This window comes from Diaporthe batatas (assembly GCF_019321695.1).
Source record: "Diaporthe batatas strain CRI 302-4 chromosome Unknown Contig00008, whole genome shotgun sequence".
Classification (NCBI taxonomy): Eukaryota; Fungi; Ascomycota; class Sordariomycetes; order Diaporthales; family Diaporthaceae; genus Diaporthe; species Diaporthe batatas.
In genome coordinates, this window is record NW_025408555.1 from 1,340,067 (window position 1) to 1,356,346 (window position 16,280).

Consider the following 16,280-nt stretch of genomic DNA (forward strand, 5'->3'; position numbering starts at 1 on the left):
GTTAAAAAGGGATATCTTCTCACACAATGATCTTCTGATTTATCACTGTAGATAAAAGTTGACTTCCAGCGCCATGGATACATGGGCCATGATACAAGATTAACCGGAAGTTATTAGCAAGATCCTGGATACCTATAGACCCTTGCAACAATGTTTGACACCGGTAGGTTGCGCGTCTTCACACCAAACAGAGTCTTTTAAGGTCTGAGAGGTCGAATGAACATTCATGCACCTGCACAGTGGTCATAATGCGGGAACGGCGGTTGTCGAGTTTGACCCTGAAACGATGATTCTAGCGAGTGAAAGGAGAAAGCTACTTAAGTACTAAAGCAATCAAGCTCTGTGCCCCGGTCTCGTCTTGCAGTGGCTTCCTTACTGCCACTCCTATGATAGCCGTCGTCCTTCACGCATGACCAAGTTCACAATAGATAAAGCCGCTCTCATCAAAAACATCCCGAGGAAGGAGCCGCGGCGCCGTACTGAGTGAGATATAGGGGCGTGGTTCGCGCGCCGCCCAGTTGAGGTGGCACAGGGTTTGACTCCAGCGCCAAGCTCACCAATGGCGTGCCGGCTTACCTGTGTGTGGCTTGCCAGTTGGGATTTCCACAATCTGATAGAGCTCGGGTAGACCACAGAGGCCGAAGGGTGGTGGGCTTGGAACAGCAGGCATATTACAACAGCCGGCCGGGCGCACTGGAAACCTATCAATCTGTCAATCTTCGGTACGAACAACATGATCCCGAATACATCCCAACAAGACCTTGGTGCTCGATGTCGTTGTTGGGGTGCTGAGGACCGCCTGCGTGGCTGGTGCGTAAACAACGTGGGCTAGCTGTTTTCGGGGCGGCATTTTTCTAGAGAGGTGAAATTATTCTTTCGTAAAGAAAGTTCCCATCTCTGAAATCCATGTACCAAGATCTAGGAAAGGAACAACAGGGCCCGGGTCGCTTCCAAGCATGGCTTCCATGAATATTTTTTGCTGCTCAGGGTCCCGCCATGCACTCGGCTTGACCAACGTCAAATTCACATCAAGTGCATTATTACCTCGGGCAGCAAGCAGCAGCCAGCGAGACCAAAGCATGCTCGAGTGTGGTTGTGGGCAAATAGGAAGTGAGTGACGTAGGCCAACACGTGTGTCTCCATCGAGGCAAAACATTTGAGAGCCGGGCGGTTATCCTGGTGTAGCCAAAGATGAGATACCAAAGGAAATTGATTAAGCTGGATGTATGCCTAAGATCAGGAGACTTGGACGGTGCAAGTCCAGTTGGAATCGGAGCAAGAATTGCTGTCACCAGTATTTCCGCTGCATGAATGTCTTGCAACCGGGCCAACTTGTCCATGGCCCTCTCAACCTGGGTCGGGCAACATGAGGTCACACCGCTTCGGCTGTAAAGGGACAGGAATGTGCAGGCAGAAGCACACAGTAACCCAAAATGATCAGAGGGCCAGGCAAACAGACACGGGATAGCTGGTCAGGAGGTCATCGACTCAGAACGAGGCGAAGCCTTATGCAACTGAATAGAAGGGCAAATGCGTTGTTGCTGCTGCTACAGCGGTGCTCACCGATTTTGACAATGGACGACGCCATTGCCGTGGCATCAAAATATGGCAAGAAGATATTGTTGCAGTTCGTACCCCCACGCTGGGACCGGTTTTGACAGGCAGTTTCAAGTCTGAGGGAAGGCTCCTTCCCCTGCCTTCTCCTCCCCAGGTGGTTTCCAAGGACTTCTGGGCTGCATGCAGGTGGTCTCAACACTGCATCACTAGCGTGCTCTCGGCTTGCGTGGAATTCCAACCAAGGTACCTAGGTACCTAGGTACCTAGCTGGTTCCAACAGACCCACTCTTCCCTCCTCCTCCCTCCTCGTCCGTCCACTTCTCAATGGCTCGCCTGCCCTTTGGCCCTTCTTTCTCTAGCTATGGTGGCAGCCCTCGCCGCCATTTTGACTTTTATCCGGTGCCCATTGTCCTCAACACTTCTTCCACTCAATGCCCTGTTCTCGAGCAGACAGAGATACAGCGAAATCACTTACACCATGCCTCGAAGTTTGAGCGACACAGAGCTGCTTACAGCTCCAGCCCACGAGATCCAAGATCTTCTCATCAGTGGACAAACAACAAGCGAGATCATTGTTGGCAACTTCCAGGACCAGATCCAAAAGCACAACCTAGAAGGCCATAAGCTTCGCGCCATTCTCTTCACAGCCCCCAGAGAAGTGGTCTTGGCTCGTGCAAGGCAGCTCGATGATGAACGTGCTGCGGGTCATGTCCGGGGGCCCCTTCATGGCATCCCCATTATCGTCAAAGTCAGCACCAGCTACGTCTCTTGATTCTCTGTTACCCACGGCATGACCTTTGCTGAATCTTACAATATCTAGGATGCATTTGCCACCCATCCCGACTTGGGAATGCCCACGACCGCAGGCTCCTTCGCATTGCTAGGCTCGAAGCCAAGGCAGAATGCGGCAGTTGTTGATCGCGTACGTTGAATTGCATACACTTTCTGTTCCATGTGCCAGAATTAAGCATGATCCCGGTTACTTGATGCTGGTATGGTCGTTCTGGGAAAGACGAGCATGACGGTAAGCAACATGCCCCTTATATAAATGAATCCCACTGACCAGTGGAATAAAACACGACAGGAATTCTCAAATTACAAGTAAGATCAGGAAATCAAAAGTACAACAAGGTACTAATATAACACAGGGACACAGCAGTCTATCCAGGTTGGACTCCCATAGGTGGCCAGACTCAGTCGGCCTATGTGGTGGAGGGTACAAAGAAGGGAGATTGGAAGCTCAGTGACCGTGTGAGTAGGAGGCCCATTTACTCGACCCGCAAGTAGCGAAGCTGATCACAGTACAACGCAGAGCCCAGGTGGGTCATCCACGGGAGTCGCAGTCGGAATATCTGCTGGCTTCAGCCCTTTGGGTATTGGCACTGAGACAGACGGATCCCTGAACACCCCAGCCAGCCGCGCCGCTCTGTTTGCTTTGAAGGTATCGGTTGGCTCATCCTCATCTCAAGGAGTCATATCAATCTCCTCGACGTTTGACAGTCTGGGAGGGATGGGCAAGACCGTCAAGGACGTCGCGCTCTTAACAGATGCTCTCCTCAACAACAACGCCAAGGCAGGCTTCCCTGGCGGCTTGGTTAACTTCCTAACAGACAGCTGGAAAGGGATCAGAGTCGGGGTAGTTGATGCATCTCTGTGGCAACTTCCCCCGAAGCTGCTTGTCTCAGACGAGGAGTACAAAGAGCAAATGGTAATGTGTGATGTTTTATCCTCCGTGTTTCCTCGTATGCTGACCAAATATAGAAATCAGCACTTGACGGTGCTGCCCAAAAGATAAGAGCACAAGGAGCATTCGTTGTCCATCCCCTACATCTGCTTCCAGCGACCGCTCTGAAACTCGACGATGAACCAGCAATGCCCATCGTAATGAGTACGTCTTGCCATCAAGAATTTATTTGCTCATTCAGAGTTCATCTGTGCTGACTCAAACATGCACCAGGATACGAGTTTCGTGAGCTGATGGATGAGTATCTGTCATCTTACCTCGAGGAGAGTCAGGTACGCTCTCTTCGTGAATTGGTAGACTGGAACAAGGCACATGCGACCCAGGAGCTTCCTGAAGGTAACCCTGTGCTTCTACATCAGATATCGAATCTCCATGTCTGACATGTACACAGACTACCCAGGACAGGACCTCTTAGCTTCAGCGCTAGAAGACCAGACACCGCTCGAGAAGGTCTTGCGGGCCCGAGAAGCTGTAAGGCGCATCGCAACAAGCGGGATCAACGAGGCTCTCGATGAACACAATCTTCAAGCCATCATTGCCACCACGGACTCTCCCATATCATCGTTAGCATCCTCAGCCGGTAAGCAGCACAAATTCTTTCCGAAATCGCATTAATCCGTTGCTTGCCCAGTCTGACAGTTCTGCAGGGTATCCAATTGCGACTGTCCCACTTGGTCGCCGCAATTCAAATGGACGTCCATTCGGCGCTGCCATCATGACAAGGGCTGGTGACGAGGGGACACTGATCCAAATCATGAGCGCTTGGGAAGCCACGTTCCCGAAGAGAGAAATACCCACACTTTTCCTGAATGCCAAATCGGAAATCTGATGGAAAAGAATTGTGGCACGAAGTGTGCCATGCCATGAACTAGACACCTGGAGACCTACGAGATGCAATGCAAATGACTCAATGTTTTCCCAAACGAATTTGAATGGTATGAAGACTAGAATAGAAGTACCATGCTGTTCACGGAAAGTAACCACTCGCTACCAGACTTATGTTCGAGTTGGGCAGGGTGGCCTGATCCAACCCGAGTCTCTTACCATTCATTGCCTGGGGCTGACCTAGCATGGGCCAAAAGGCGTGGACCAAGGCTTAGCAGCCTTCGCTGATATTGGTGATGAGTGCACGTACTATGATGCTGAAGAAGAAAATAATGTGAGCGGCGCAAATACGACTGGAGGCGGGGAGGGCACAGATCCTTCCAACACATAATCTGCCGCAATTCAGCACTCCGATGCGATATGATGCACACCGTGTTGGCATCCCATATCACACAGCATTGTACCATTACAGTTACTTCGTGATATAGCATACAGTGCCGCAAATTAAAAAGTAAAGAGAAGTGCTGGGATCTTTATATAGTATAGTAATGTTTTAAAACTCGACATGGGTAAAAGAAAATATAGCTAGTGTAAATCACTGTGACCGTTGACTGCCAGTTACAGCCGGTACTCCAACCATTTTAGCATGCCCTAGGTGTTAGGGTCATCCAGAGCTGCTGGCATTGTTGTCAGCCCCGAAAGTTCGTAGATGACAATAATCCTACATGCTAATGCGGGAATGAGATATCGTGCCACCACCGCTATAGCATCCTGTGTTGAAATAAAGAACCTGCTTGTACACACTAAAGTCCCAAAAACGACATGCAAGATCGTAAAAGTTGAAGTACGCCAGGAGAGAACGGCATGCGGGAGAGCAATAGGTTTCCACAGGATGTTAAGTGCGACTTGAGCTCCACAAGGGGTGACTTCAGTTCTGAATATACCATCCGCTTTCTGCCAAACCCCCGTCGATTCTAGTTGCGATGGTTTTGCTTGGTCTTTGAGGCGCGTTCGAAGTGCGACAGCACCTAGGTTGTGGGCACAAGCCGCTGTATATGTCTACACGTACACTGTGAACATTGAAGGACCATTGAATGTACAGATAGTCCGATTTTCGAGCTCATAGGCCAGTTCGGTGACGTTTACAACAGCTGCGATGGCTATTGTATGTTCCAATGCAGATATAGCGGTGGACTTGCAGTCACGGCCTGGGGCTGCTGGCTGCTGTGAATTCCCACGGTCTTTCGAGCTTCGCAGTAGTATACCAAGCACCGGGTCCCAATGTTCAAAGCTTCGGAGTGGGTTTATACTCGTGCTCCCAACAAGGCGCATGAGGCTGAGCAGAGGTCTTCGCAGGGAGGGGATCGATGCCAGGTGTTTCTGTTCTGCTAGACCCGACTAAACCGAGTATCGTAGGCGCGAGGCCAAGCAAGACGGAGGCCGATTGCATTCCCATCTTGTCCGCTTCAACCATGTTACTGAGGACGCAGTTTGTGACGGTCATCGTTCTGTCGGGGCCGAATCCGGTCTCGGCGCAGGTTCGACGTCAGCTTGGTATTCTTGGTATGGTACCGAGCAGTTGTCCCTCATGATGCGTGTAAGTTTGGCCCGCCATTGCGGAAACCAATATTGGTATTGTGACGGCATTATTTGAGTGATAAAGTGTGTTCGACTTGCAGGGAACGGTATGAGGCTGAGAAGGATAAAGGTTTTATTCCCAATCTAGCCCCAACTGCACTTTTGGCCCCTATTCCAGCTACCCTATCAACCTGCAAACACACTGCTGCATGAGGTTTACTGTGCATTCAACTTTCTGAAGATGAATATTACTATAAGTGGCCAGGAGGCTCAGCTATGATCCATTGGATTTACCGTTCGCTCAATAGGGCTGCGGGTATTGGGCCTGATCGCCGGACATGGGTATGGAAGCCCTGGTCATGAGCTTTCTTAGTGGTGCCCTATTTTTGTGCAACATTACTGATCGGGTTGGGAGAAGCAAAACACGCACAATTTCACCAAGGCTAAGAATTGTTGATAATGGTGTGCGCAACCGATATATCCTAAGAGGCACGCGCCACTGGGCCTAAGTACTGCCTTCCGGTGTAGAGCATGGGTCCCCGGTATTATGGATGCGGAAAGAGAAGAAGAAAAGTGGTGTTCGCGGTTCAAAAGATATACATATAACAAATTAAAACCAGGAGGGACGCAAGGGCGGACCTACAAGCGCATGCTTGGGTATTAGTAGACCTAAGATTTATTTTCATAAATATGACATCACGGTGAGGCTGATGTTGAAGCTTGTGCTTAAATTATCCGAAGCACTGTCTCTGATATACTTTTACATGTCTAGGAATGAAGTCCAAATAGAACATTCCTAGTTTACCTAAGTCACGTCTTGTAAGTAATATGTTGTGAAAGGTGGCCCGAGATTCTCTATGGGATAGTGAAGTAGTACACGTTGACTCCAAGTACGTCGAATGTATTCAGCACAGGACCGAGCATTCTTTTAGTCTCACTCGGACTATTTTGGGACCGCCGCTTGATGTATCAACTCGGCGACCTCCTTGCGATGGTTGACGTAGGCCGCGTGGGCACAGGGAAACTTGTGAATATCAACATGCACGCCCGCGTTTTTCGCGTTGTTCAAACATATGTCCTACAATTTCAATCAGAATGACGACATGTATGTTTTTGGTCCAAAGAACTACGAACCTGGAACGACGGAGGCACCCATAGGTCTTCCGCCGAGTAGACGTACGAGCTCGGGACATCCCTCCACGGCTCATGCGTCGCCTTGCCCAACAGTGCCGTGAAATTATGAGGCCGTATACCTTCAACTTGTTCCTTTTGGTCCTCTGGATCTAGGTCGTGGTACAGGCCGGAAACGGCGTCCGTCGGAAGCCAGGTCCCATCGTCTTTGAACTCGACCAGCGTCCGGCGCTCAGGAGTGTCGCCTCCCGCCTCCACAAGGACGTCCCAGGCGCTTTGATCTTTTGCGAGGAGGTAGGCACTGATATAAAAAAGGTGAGAAATCCCGCCAGGAAGGTTCGCAGCCTGACGATCCTTCTTGGTGAGGTCTTTGGAGGCGCTGGAGCCAACCACGCCACCGTACGAGTGCATGACGAGGACCACTTCGTTGCCGGCTGTCACAAGTGGTTCCACTGCAGAGCGGACGACCTCAACGTCAGCCTCAAAAGTGTTAGGCGCCACGGCGCCATTGTTTGAAGCCAAGGAAGGAGAGTGAACAGTGTAATTATAAGGGGAGCTTTTCAAAATGTCAACAAGCTTGTGGTATGCTGCTGGGGGAGTCCAAGCCCCAGGGACTAGCACAATAACGGGCTTTGAGGGAGACATTTTTGCCAGGTATGCAATGCTTGATTGGGCGTGAGGAAGATGTGGGTGAAGATTCTGGTCTGGTCGAAACAGCCCTGGAGATTTGTGGCAGAGACTGCAGCCTTTTATCATGTGGCAGGGGAACTCCAAGGGACCAACAGGATATGGTGTGCACCAACAGACCAAGGTATCTAACAGATTGCTCAGAGCACTTGAGGGCTGTCGCGAAACAGTTGGGCAGGCTGGGTGACTGTGCGTGCCACTCCGCGCCGCAGCAACGACCTCGGTAAGTTGTCCCTGCCCGGGCTATGTCGCAATCGCAGTTGGGCCCCCAGCTGTGTGACATTTCATTGCGTAAAAATGCACTGTTTAGTGAGTCCACCGGCCTGCGAGAGGGTCAACTGGTTATGGACAACAACATCCTAATGTTAAAAAAATCTTGCAGATAAATTCTTAAATGAGGTATATTTGAAATTGTTAAAAATTATATATTAAATATTAGTTTGATGTATAAATAGGGACTTAAAGCTTAATGTGAAATTTATTATCTAACCTCGATTAACCCTCATCTTAGCTTGTAAGATTCACTGGCTTTAGGTTAAGCGTGAGCTGTCTTACCCACCTGTGCGAGTAAGTGGGGACCTAGTCAGGTGGAGGACCCGCCCAGGATTCAAGTACCTCACCATGCTCCAGACCCGCCGAGCCAGGTGAATTGAAGCCCGCCGAGCGAATGAAAAGTTGGAACTGAAACACAGGGTGCCAACATCTGCATTGTAACGTCGAGTCCTTCGCAATCGGGAAATCCCGCCTCGCTTCTCCTCGAAGGGGCCTAGGGGTGACATAAGAGCTCAGTTATACTGTGTCAACCCCACGACGCATGGTGTGATTTACAAGGGGCACTTGCAATGGGCTTGGGTCTTGCGCGTACTAGAGAAGGACCTTCTGCAAGGGAAACACGTGCGAATACGAAGTACCTGTTTCTCACGGGAGGTGCATAATAGGTAGTTACTTATTTCTACTGATCCACAACTGCAGGATTTGCCCGGTGGATGGCCTCCCTGGGATGGCACCGAACTATCACAGAAGGATCGCACGGTTTCCACAATTTGAGGTCACCCCGGTTATCTCCACCTCGATCAGATGCGGAGTCCCTTGGTATCTGCAGCACAGTGGTTCCATGATTGCTAGCAGGCTCCGGCTTCCGGGCTTCCGATGTACACCAGGGCCTAAATGTATCGTGACGGACTCTGTCCTCATCTGGCTCTGACAGAGATCATGTTTCTTTTCTCCACGAGTCTTAAATTGTTGAACATTATGTTTCAGAGGCAATTTCTAATAATAAACAGAGTACAAGCCACTAACTTGGGACAAGCTGTAAGTTGGTTCTTGAGTATTACCGCTGTTATTGTCCAAAGCCTTCTAGTTTCCCCCATAGTACTTCTCCGATTCATATCTATTGAAAAAAGTCTTCTCATTAAGCAGTGAGTTGGGGGGACCCAACCAGTGGCTCTCTCAACATGGCAGAAGAAAAGACTATAGATGAGTATTTCCTCTCGAGGGACTTCGTCGATATCAACAGGTAGACCATAACTCTATTCCGACCCAAGTCTTTCTAGATCTGAACCGTCTATTTCAGACTCAATCTTCAGCATTACCTCTATCGTGATATCTTCGGCTACAACCTTCATCCAAACATCCCGATACAAAATACGCCCAATCTATCCGTCGTCGACGTTGGCGCTGGAACCGCGTAAGTCTACCTTCAAGTCTGTTATTCTATGCAATCAATATGGTCTCAGTATGGTGCTTATTGTCCTGGGTGCTTAGAGTTTGGCTTCGAGATCTACACGCGACGCTTGACCCAACCACGCAATACCTTGGCTTGGACATCGACACCCGCCAAGCTGGGCCACCGGAATGGCTTCCCCCAAACTGCACAGTGAGACAGTGGGATGCTACAACAGACATTCCCATTGACCTTCTTGGGCGATTCGATGTTGTGAATTTGCGCCTCTTCGGGCTCGTCATCAAGGAAAGCCCGAAGCCCTTGCTCCGGAAGCTGATCAAATTGCTGAGTGGGGAGACACGTCCGAGACGTAGGACAGGTTTTCAACTAACCTATATCTAGAGCCCGGTGGATACATTCAATGGTGCGAGACAGACCAGCTTTCTCATCGAGTCCAGGCCGCCGATCCATCACTTCCCACCGAGAACTTGACGGAGCTCTGGCGCCAGACAACACTCATAGCGCCGAAGCTCATGGCACCGTGGGTAAAAAGTCTTCCCAAAGACTTTGAGGAAGAAGGGCTTGAGGACGTTGTGGCGGACTGGAAGACGGGCAGCCAACATACCCTGGTGGCAATGCACTGGTGTAACATGCCTCTGTACGAGATGATTGAACACCAACTGCGGGCCACATATGCTGAGAAGGCCGCTCTTTTTAGGCGCCTAATTCAAGCAAGTATTCAGGAATCATCCGCTGGTGCCATGTACGTTTTTGATCGAGTGGTCGTGGTCGGGCGGAAGTCTCATGAGACTCGGACAGGGTAGATTGAGATCGCCAATGGGATCCAAGCAATGATCTACAAATTCTATTTTTAGATTTTCTGGGTGATGAGCTTTATATGAACTCACCCATTAGCTTCAAAACAGCGGCCTCTACAACGTGCTTGTCTCAATTGTTGATTGCTATGCCTAGGAATACCCAGGGGTTCTCTAAAAGAAATTGACGCCGTGGGCCTGAGGGATTAGAATCAAGTCGTGCGCATTCAAGGGGTGGAACTCAGTGACAAAAATACCTTCTAGCTTGTAATACGTCTCATACTTCAGAGGTCATCAAGAGTAGGGTCGCTCATATCGTCCACAGAATGTCTTCCATGATGCCGTTGGTTGGTTCTCTTATATCCCCAAGCCGAGTCGTTTAGGCATAGTGAGTCTAAAGTCCATACACTATCAATAAGATGAGAATGGCTTGCTGTCTATCACCTGCTCCTTAATAACACAGCTCAGCTGTACTTACTCCCCTTTGTCCATCCCCCAAGAACCACTAATTTAAATAAAAGTATTCGTTGACTTTCTCGCTATGACACAAGAAGTTTTTGTAACGCCAGACACCGTCATATCGAGATCCACCGTGCATTTTTTTGACAATGATGCATTCTTATCCATTTACATAAGCAATTAGAACATTTATCATGAAAGGCACCCGCAGCAAACCGCAAAACCTGTAAACTGACTAGCTCATCTAGTCCAGCTATTCACAGAAATCTTTTGTTCGCCATGCCTTTTCAAATCGAGTCCATCCTCATTGATCACAGAATAAGAGCCGTCAGATGGCAGACCAAGGCGGGGTGTACCGCTCTCGCCAACATTCAAGAGGTTGATGTCGTCGTGTTGTTTCTGTGATCGCACTGTTGAGCGCATCTTTTCGGAGAGCACCCGGAACAGCCTTGCAGTGGGCGGCAAGCACGAGCATATTACTCCAATGCCACATTCGATGATTGTCCAGATACCAACGGCGACAATGGTCTCTGCAAGTCCAGGAGTCAGAAGACGTCCGCACTTGTGATGGTAGTGAGCCGTAACAATTATACATACCAGTCTGATTGTTCACGTCCAACTTGCGTAGAGATTCGGTCCTCAAGATACTGCAGATAAGCGTGAAGCCACCCAATATGAATATGAATGAGACTTGCAACTTCTTCCTCAGCGTCATTTGCAGTTTCCATATCATTGGTAATGGCAGAGCCAAGAGGATGAAGTCCATGAGAATGTTGGAAATGGCGACACCATTGTAGAACTTTGTAGTGTCGATGCAGGATTGCCGGACCTCAAAGTCCCAGAAGCTGTGCACAGGATAACATGAAAAGATCTGGAAGAAAAGTACTGTGATCCACCACACCACGAAGATTCCGGTCAAGGTGTAAGCGATGATTTGGAAGGACCGCGACGTAAATATGCGTCGTAGAAGAAGGAGGATAGAGAGCTTGACGGTGATAGTACAGCAGGTGTAGCAGATGTTGTCGGCGTAGAGTATGATGAGGTACTGTTTGAGCTGCTGCGCATCAAATTCCGACTGCGGGTGCCCGGCGGACCCGTAAGGGCTGAGAATGAGATAGTGGCATACGCTGACCGCGATCAAAAACAGGTAGGCCGAAAGAGCGGCCCAGTCATCGATTCCGGTGCTGTCGGTTCGTCTTCGAGCAAGAAACCGCAGTATGATGGCGATGGTAGCGGCTCCCAATAAAATCGTGACTGCAATTATCACTCCTACCGCGCTCGAGGCAACGCCGTGGACAGTCATCTCGTGTGTCAGTGCGCGGTGATTGGGACGGCAATTCAGAGGGTCATGAAGCGGGCCCAAGGGCGAGCAGGTGCTGACGGTAAAAGAACACAGGCGTGGTGGAAGAGCCGAGGGATAATTTTAAGAATGCCATTTTCTAAAAACGACGACCAGGGTCTGTCTAGGAGGGTGATGAGAGGGATGCCAGCAGTCGAAATCAGACGACCGGGGTATTGCTATTGCAAGGGGCAGGTATGGCTGCGTTGCATTCAACCAATGTAGTCAGCGTGTGAGGCAGGAGGATGAGCGGACATTCGGGTAGGATGCAACCTCGTTGTCTCGAAGCGGAACACTCTGTGCCACGATGTGAAATCTGACATAGTTGGCGACCTCGGCATCTTTTGACGAAGCGTGGACGGATGCGAGAATTATTTCCTGACGTGCCCCCACAAGAAGACCATTTGCACCAGCCATCGCACACGGCTCCTTGTGGCGCTGTGTGTGCCGAGGACCTGCAGGGCGGCTCGGCGGTACAATATATTTGGCCCCCAAATAGCGGGTGTTAGAATGGACTTGGTAAGGCACTGATCTTCGTGCATGGACTCGCATTCCTCACTCGAAAATCACGATAATACAGATGTGCTATATTAAGCTAAGATAATCTATATTAATAGTTTTGTTTAAAGTAATTTAGATTTTATTATCTTTTATATATAAAGTATGTTAAATTATTTAAAGTACTATATTTTAATAAAATATATAAAAGAGTTATTTCTATTTTCTAATATATATATATAAACTTTTTTTTAAAATATTATATTAAAGGATTTATAATTATATTTTTATACTTAATTTTTATTTAATTAAATTATTTTATTATAATTTATTTTATTTAATTTAAACGTTTTTAAATACTTTTTAAATATAAATTATAAATTAAAATATTTAAATTTAAATTTAAAATACTTATAACTTTTAATTTACTTTTAATTAAAATTTAAAATCTTTTAATTTTTTTAAAATATATTATTTATTTTAAATAAAATAATATTTTTAAAAGTAAAGATTTATTTTTATATAAATATAAACTTAATTATTAATAATAATCTTTTTTATAATAAGTTTATTAAAATTATAAACTTAAAAATTAAATATAATTATTTTATTTAATTATACTTTATTTTATAAATTAATTAAATAATTACTTTAAGTAATCTTATATAAATTATTTATATTTTTTTAATTCTATTATTAAGTTAAAAGTAAATAATTAAAGTTTAAGAAGATAAAATATAATATATTTTTAAAGATTAATTTAATTAAATTTATTATATAAAACTTTTATAATAACTTTATAATAATTTATAATACTATTTATTATTAAAAATACCTTCTTATCTTAATATATTAAACTATAATAGTTTAAGTTAGTATTATTAACCTTAATATAAATTAATCTATTAAAAGTTAAAACTATTATAAATTATAAACTAATTTTAATATTATTAAATATTATATATAAGATTATTATATAATTTAAGTATAAATTAGTTAAAATAAGAGAAAATAAAGCTATTATTCTTTTAATTAAGGTTTTAACTTTACTTAAATAAATATTTATCTATTAACTTTATTATATTATAAATAAAACTACTTAAAAGTAGTTACTTAATTAAACTAAAAGATAATTAAATAAGGTAACTATACTTTATTATTATATATAATATTTAAGTTTATAATTCTAATTAATTTATAGAAGAAAAATTAATTATTAATAATTAGGTTTATTATTATATAAAGATAGACCTTTATTTTAAAGAGAAGTTATTAATATTTAAAATAATTAATATATTTTAAAAAGTTAAAGGATTATAAACTTAATTTAAAGTATATTAAAATTTATAAGAATTTTAAACTTAAACTTAAAGGTATTAAATTAAAGTTTATACTTATAAAAATAAAAGCTTTTATAAAGCTTTAAAAAGTTTAAATAAAGTTAAATTAAATTATAATATAATAAAATAATTAAATAAAAATTAATTAAAAATTATAATTATAAGTTTTTAACCTTATATTTAAAAGTATACTAATTTTATATATAATATAATAAAGTTAATAGATAAATATTTATTTATATAGTAAAATTAAAACTTTTAAAGGAATAATAACTTTATTTCTATTTACTTTAATTAACTTATATTTAAAGGTTTAAGTTATATAGTAGTTTTATATAATATTTAATAATATTAAAATTAAGTAACTTATAGTTTATAATAGTTTTAACTTAAATTAAACTAATAGTATTAATTTAAAACTAATTAAATATAGTTTAATATATTAATTTAAAAAGGTATCCTTTAATAATTAATAGTATCATAAATATAAATTATAAAGTTATTATAAAAAGTTTTATATAATAAACTTAAATAAATTAATCTTAAAAGATATATTATATATTATTCTTTTAAAACTTTACTTATTTACTTTTTACTTAATAGTAGAATTAAAAATATAAATAGTTTATATCTATTAGAAATAATGTACTAAACTATAATAAGGGGGTTTATATTTGTTGATATGCGAAACGCGATTTGGGGACATTTTATCCTCACCACGGCCCAGCGCTTGAGACTGCCCCATGCGGTTGGGCTTCACCCGAAAAGGCCCGCAAAAATCTACAGGGCGATTTCGGATGTGCTGCTTTAAAGGATTCCAAACCCGGCCCTATCGAGGCCCACAGCGGTGTGTACTAGTATTGTGGCAGGTCCCCGAAGCTTTGTTCCAGACTCTTGTAATGACTCGTAAGACATCTTGGCTGTGCATTCAATCGCCGGAGCATTCCGATATAGAATCATACACGTCACACGCGCGCCTCGACATGACTGTCCGCCCCTGAACGCAGCGACGGTCGCATAGCGGATGGATCTGGCGGCGAGGCCCTGGGCAGTGCCAGGCAACAGAGGAAAAACGGTGGATTGAATGTAACTCTACTATCTGTTGCATTTACAATCAACCCACCGCATTACTTGAGAGTAGATCGATCTGAACCCGGAAGAGAATGGAAGGATCGGGAGTCTGGCTGGACAGGGTCATCAGTTGAGGACCTGAGAGTTCAACTTCCGCGCATGACGGCCCTGGTCTTCTCGGCGGCTTGAGCTGCGGAAAAATGTTGGCAGGTACAGGGGCTGGTCACTCGCAATTGTCAAAAGGCCTGCTTGAAAGCCAGCGCTCGATTCGAGCGGACCACATGAGCAATTGTTGTAGTGAAGCGACAGTACAGCTTGTTCCATGAATAAGAAATGTCTTTGTAGCTCTGTATACCAATATATCACCAGCTCTTCTCCATGAAAACCCTCTGGATCGTTCTCTCAAGACCCTTGACCAAGCCCATCAAATCAGCAGGCCGAGAAGCCGTCGGGATACCGTGCCCACTCTTGTGCACAGACACGACTCTATTCTTCTCCTCGCACAACGAAACAACTTCGTGGTTGCCAAGAAACCCCTCCATGTCGTTGCTACCCCAGAAATGAGCTGTGGGAATCCGGATGCAAACGCCGTCCGCTTCAGCGCTCAAGCGGCGCTCCACCCCGGACTCGAGGGCAGCGAAATCCCATGGCTGACCACATGACAAAAAAATGGCACACTTCAGCCTGGAGTCGTTTCCTGTCGTTTCAAAGGGTGGTAGAAGGCCCCGTGACTCCGCGGCAAGTAAAGTTGCTGCCAGAGCACCTCCCTGGGAGAACCCAATGACACCATCAAATGGGCCTTCAGAGTCTAGGTACTCAGCCAGATCAAGCACCGCCTGATGGATGCTTTGTAGTGTGCCATCGAAGTACGAGTAGTAGGCTTCTTGCTTGCCAAAGGCCTCCTCGATTCCAGGGGCAGGCGGCCAGACAAATTGGCCTTCCACGAATTCAAACTCGTGGCTGTTGTCAAGATGAAACCGTATAGAAGCTGCAGGTGCAATGTGGTCAGATCCTGAAGCAAAATCCCAGCAACAGTAGGGCACGTAGGGCAGGACTTTTGTGGGGCGGGACAAGGTCAACGGTGGAACGGACAGAGTTGTGCCTCGAGGATCTGCTCACAAGCTTCCGATCAGTATCTCATGCCAGTGCCAGAAATCGGATAGGTGCCCCTGGTCGCATCAAGACGAACCTCACTGCTTGTGCCAATTCCGTGCAAGCACAGGAAGCGCATCTTGATCACAGAAGTGTGTCGTGTATCAAGATCTCAAGGAAATGAGCACGCAAATCAGGAAGAAGCGTGACTTCAATCATTACTGCAGGAATTCTTCAGAAGTTCAAGTAGTAGAAGGGCTGCAATCCGGCATTCAATTTCACCATTGCTCAAACACAGTGACGCGGGTACAGTCTTCCGGCTGTCCGGGTGTGCCTGATCCACCAAACGCAAAGAAGCGGCATCTCCTCCCGCACATCTCGCTGTACTTGTGGGTGGTTGATTTGTACGATATGTCCCGACTTGTACCTATAGCTTACACAGTAAATTTCCCTTGCAGCCGACCGTCGACGATATGGGTGT

General features: G+C 45.4%; 5 protein-coding genes across 5 annotated transcripts; 2 read left to right on the forward strand and 3 right to left on the reverse strand.

Moving 5' to 3' along the window:
* Positions 1 to 2,575: 2,575 nt before the first annotated feature.
* On the forward strand, positions 2,576 to 4,130 carry KVR01_007155 (uncharacterized protein; the record flags this gene model as incomplete). Its single annotated transcript, XM_044784535.1, has 7 exons — positions 2,576 to 2,581; positions 2,749 to 2,808; positions 2,870 to 3,193; positions 3,319 to 3,445; positions 3,515 to 3,573; positions 3,599 to 3,881; positions 3,949 to 4,130. 7 exons carry the CDS (start codon positions 2,576 to 2,578, stop codon positions 4,128 to 4,130), a joined length of 1,041 nt encoding a protein of 346 aa, XP_044643408.1.
* Positions 4,131 to 6,416: 2,286 nt separating this feature from the next.
* Positions 6,417 to 7,707, reverse strand: KVR01_007207 (uncharacterized protein). Its single transcript, XM_044794878.1, has 2 exons — positions 6,839 to 7,707; positions 6,417 to 6,782 (listed from the first exon to the last, which is right to left on the reverse strand). Exons 1-2 carry the CDS (start codon positions 7,589 to 7,591, stop codon positions 6,648 to 6,650), a joined length of 888 nt encoding a protein of 295 aa, XP_044643460.1. The 5' UTR covers positions 7,592 to 7,707; the 3' UTR covers positions 6,417 to 6,647.
* An 822-nt stretch (positions 7,708 to 8,529) lies between these two features.
* KVR01_007253 (uncharacterized protein) lies at positions 8,530 to 10,009 on the forward strand (the record flags this gene model as incomplete). The annotated part of the gene is made up of 4 exons (XM_044790275.1): positions 8,530 to 9,038; positions 9,096 to 9,209; positions 9,287 to 9,534; positions 9,588 to 10,009. Exons 1-4 carry the CDS (start codon positions 8,977 to 8,979, stop codon positions 10,007 to 10,009), a joined length of 846 nt encoding a protein of 281 aa, XP_044643506.1. The 5' UTR covers positions 8,530 to 8,976.
* A 690-nt stretch (positions 10,010 to 10,699) lies between these two features.
* KVR01_007641 (uncharacterized protein) lies at positions 10,700 to 12,132 on the reverse strand (the record flags this gene model as incomplete). The annotated part of the gene is made up of 2 exons (XM_044787689.1): positions 11,057 to 12,132; positions 10,700 to 10,989 (listed from the first exon to the last, which is right to left on the reverse strand). Exons 1-2 carry the CDS (start codon positions 11,760 to 11,762, stop codon positions 10,700 to 10,702), a joined length of 996 nt encoding a protein of 331 aa, XP_044643894.1. The 5' UTR covers positions 11,763 to 12,132.
* Positions 12,133 to 15,069: 2,937 nt separating this feature from the next.
* Positions 15,070 to 16,069, reverse strand: KVR01_007145 (uncharacterized protein; the record flags this gene model as incomplete). The annotated part of the gene is made up of 3 exons (XM_044794292.1): positions 15,897 to 16,069; positions 15,800 to 15,818; positions 15,070 to 15,695 (listed from the first exon to the last, which is right to left on the reverse strand). The coding sequence occupies exons 1-3, from the start codon at positions 15,936 to 15,938 to the stop codon at positions 15,070 to 15,072; spliced, it is 687 nt and encodes a 228-aa protein (XP_044643398.1). The 5' UTR covers positions 15,939 to 16,069.
* Between the last annotated feature and the right edge of the window lie 211 nt (positions 16,070 to 16,280).

Coding starts and splice junctions, on each gene's coding strand:
- KVR01_007207 (XM_044794878.1), bottom strand. CDS start 7,591: ATGATAAAAGGCTGCAGTCTCTGCCACAAATCTCCAGGGCTGTTTCGA. Junction 6,783..6,838: donor GGGTGCCTCCGTCGTTCCAG/GTTCGTAGTTCT, acceptor TTGAAATTGTAG/GACATATGTTTGAACAACGC.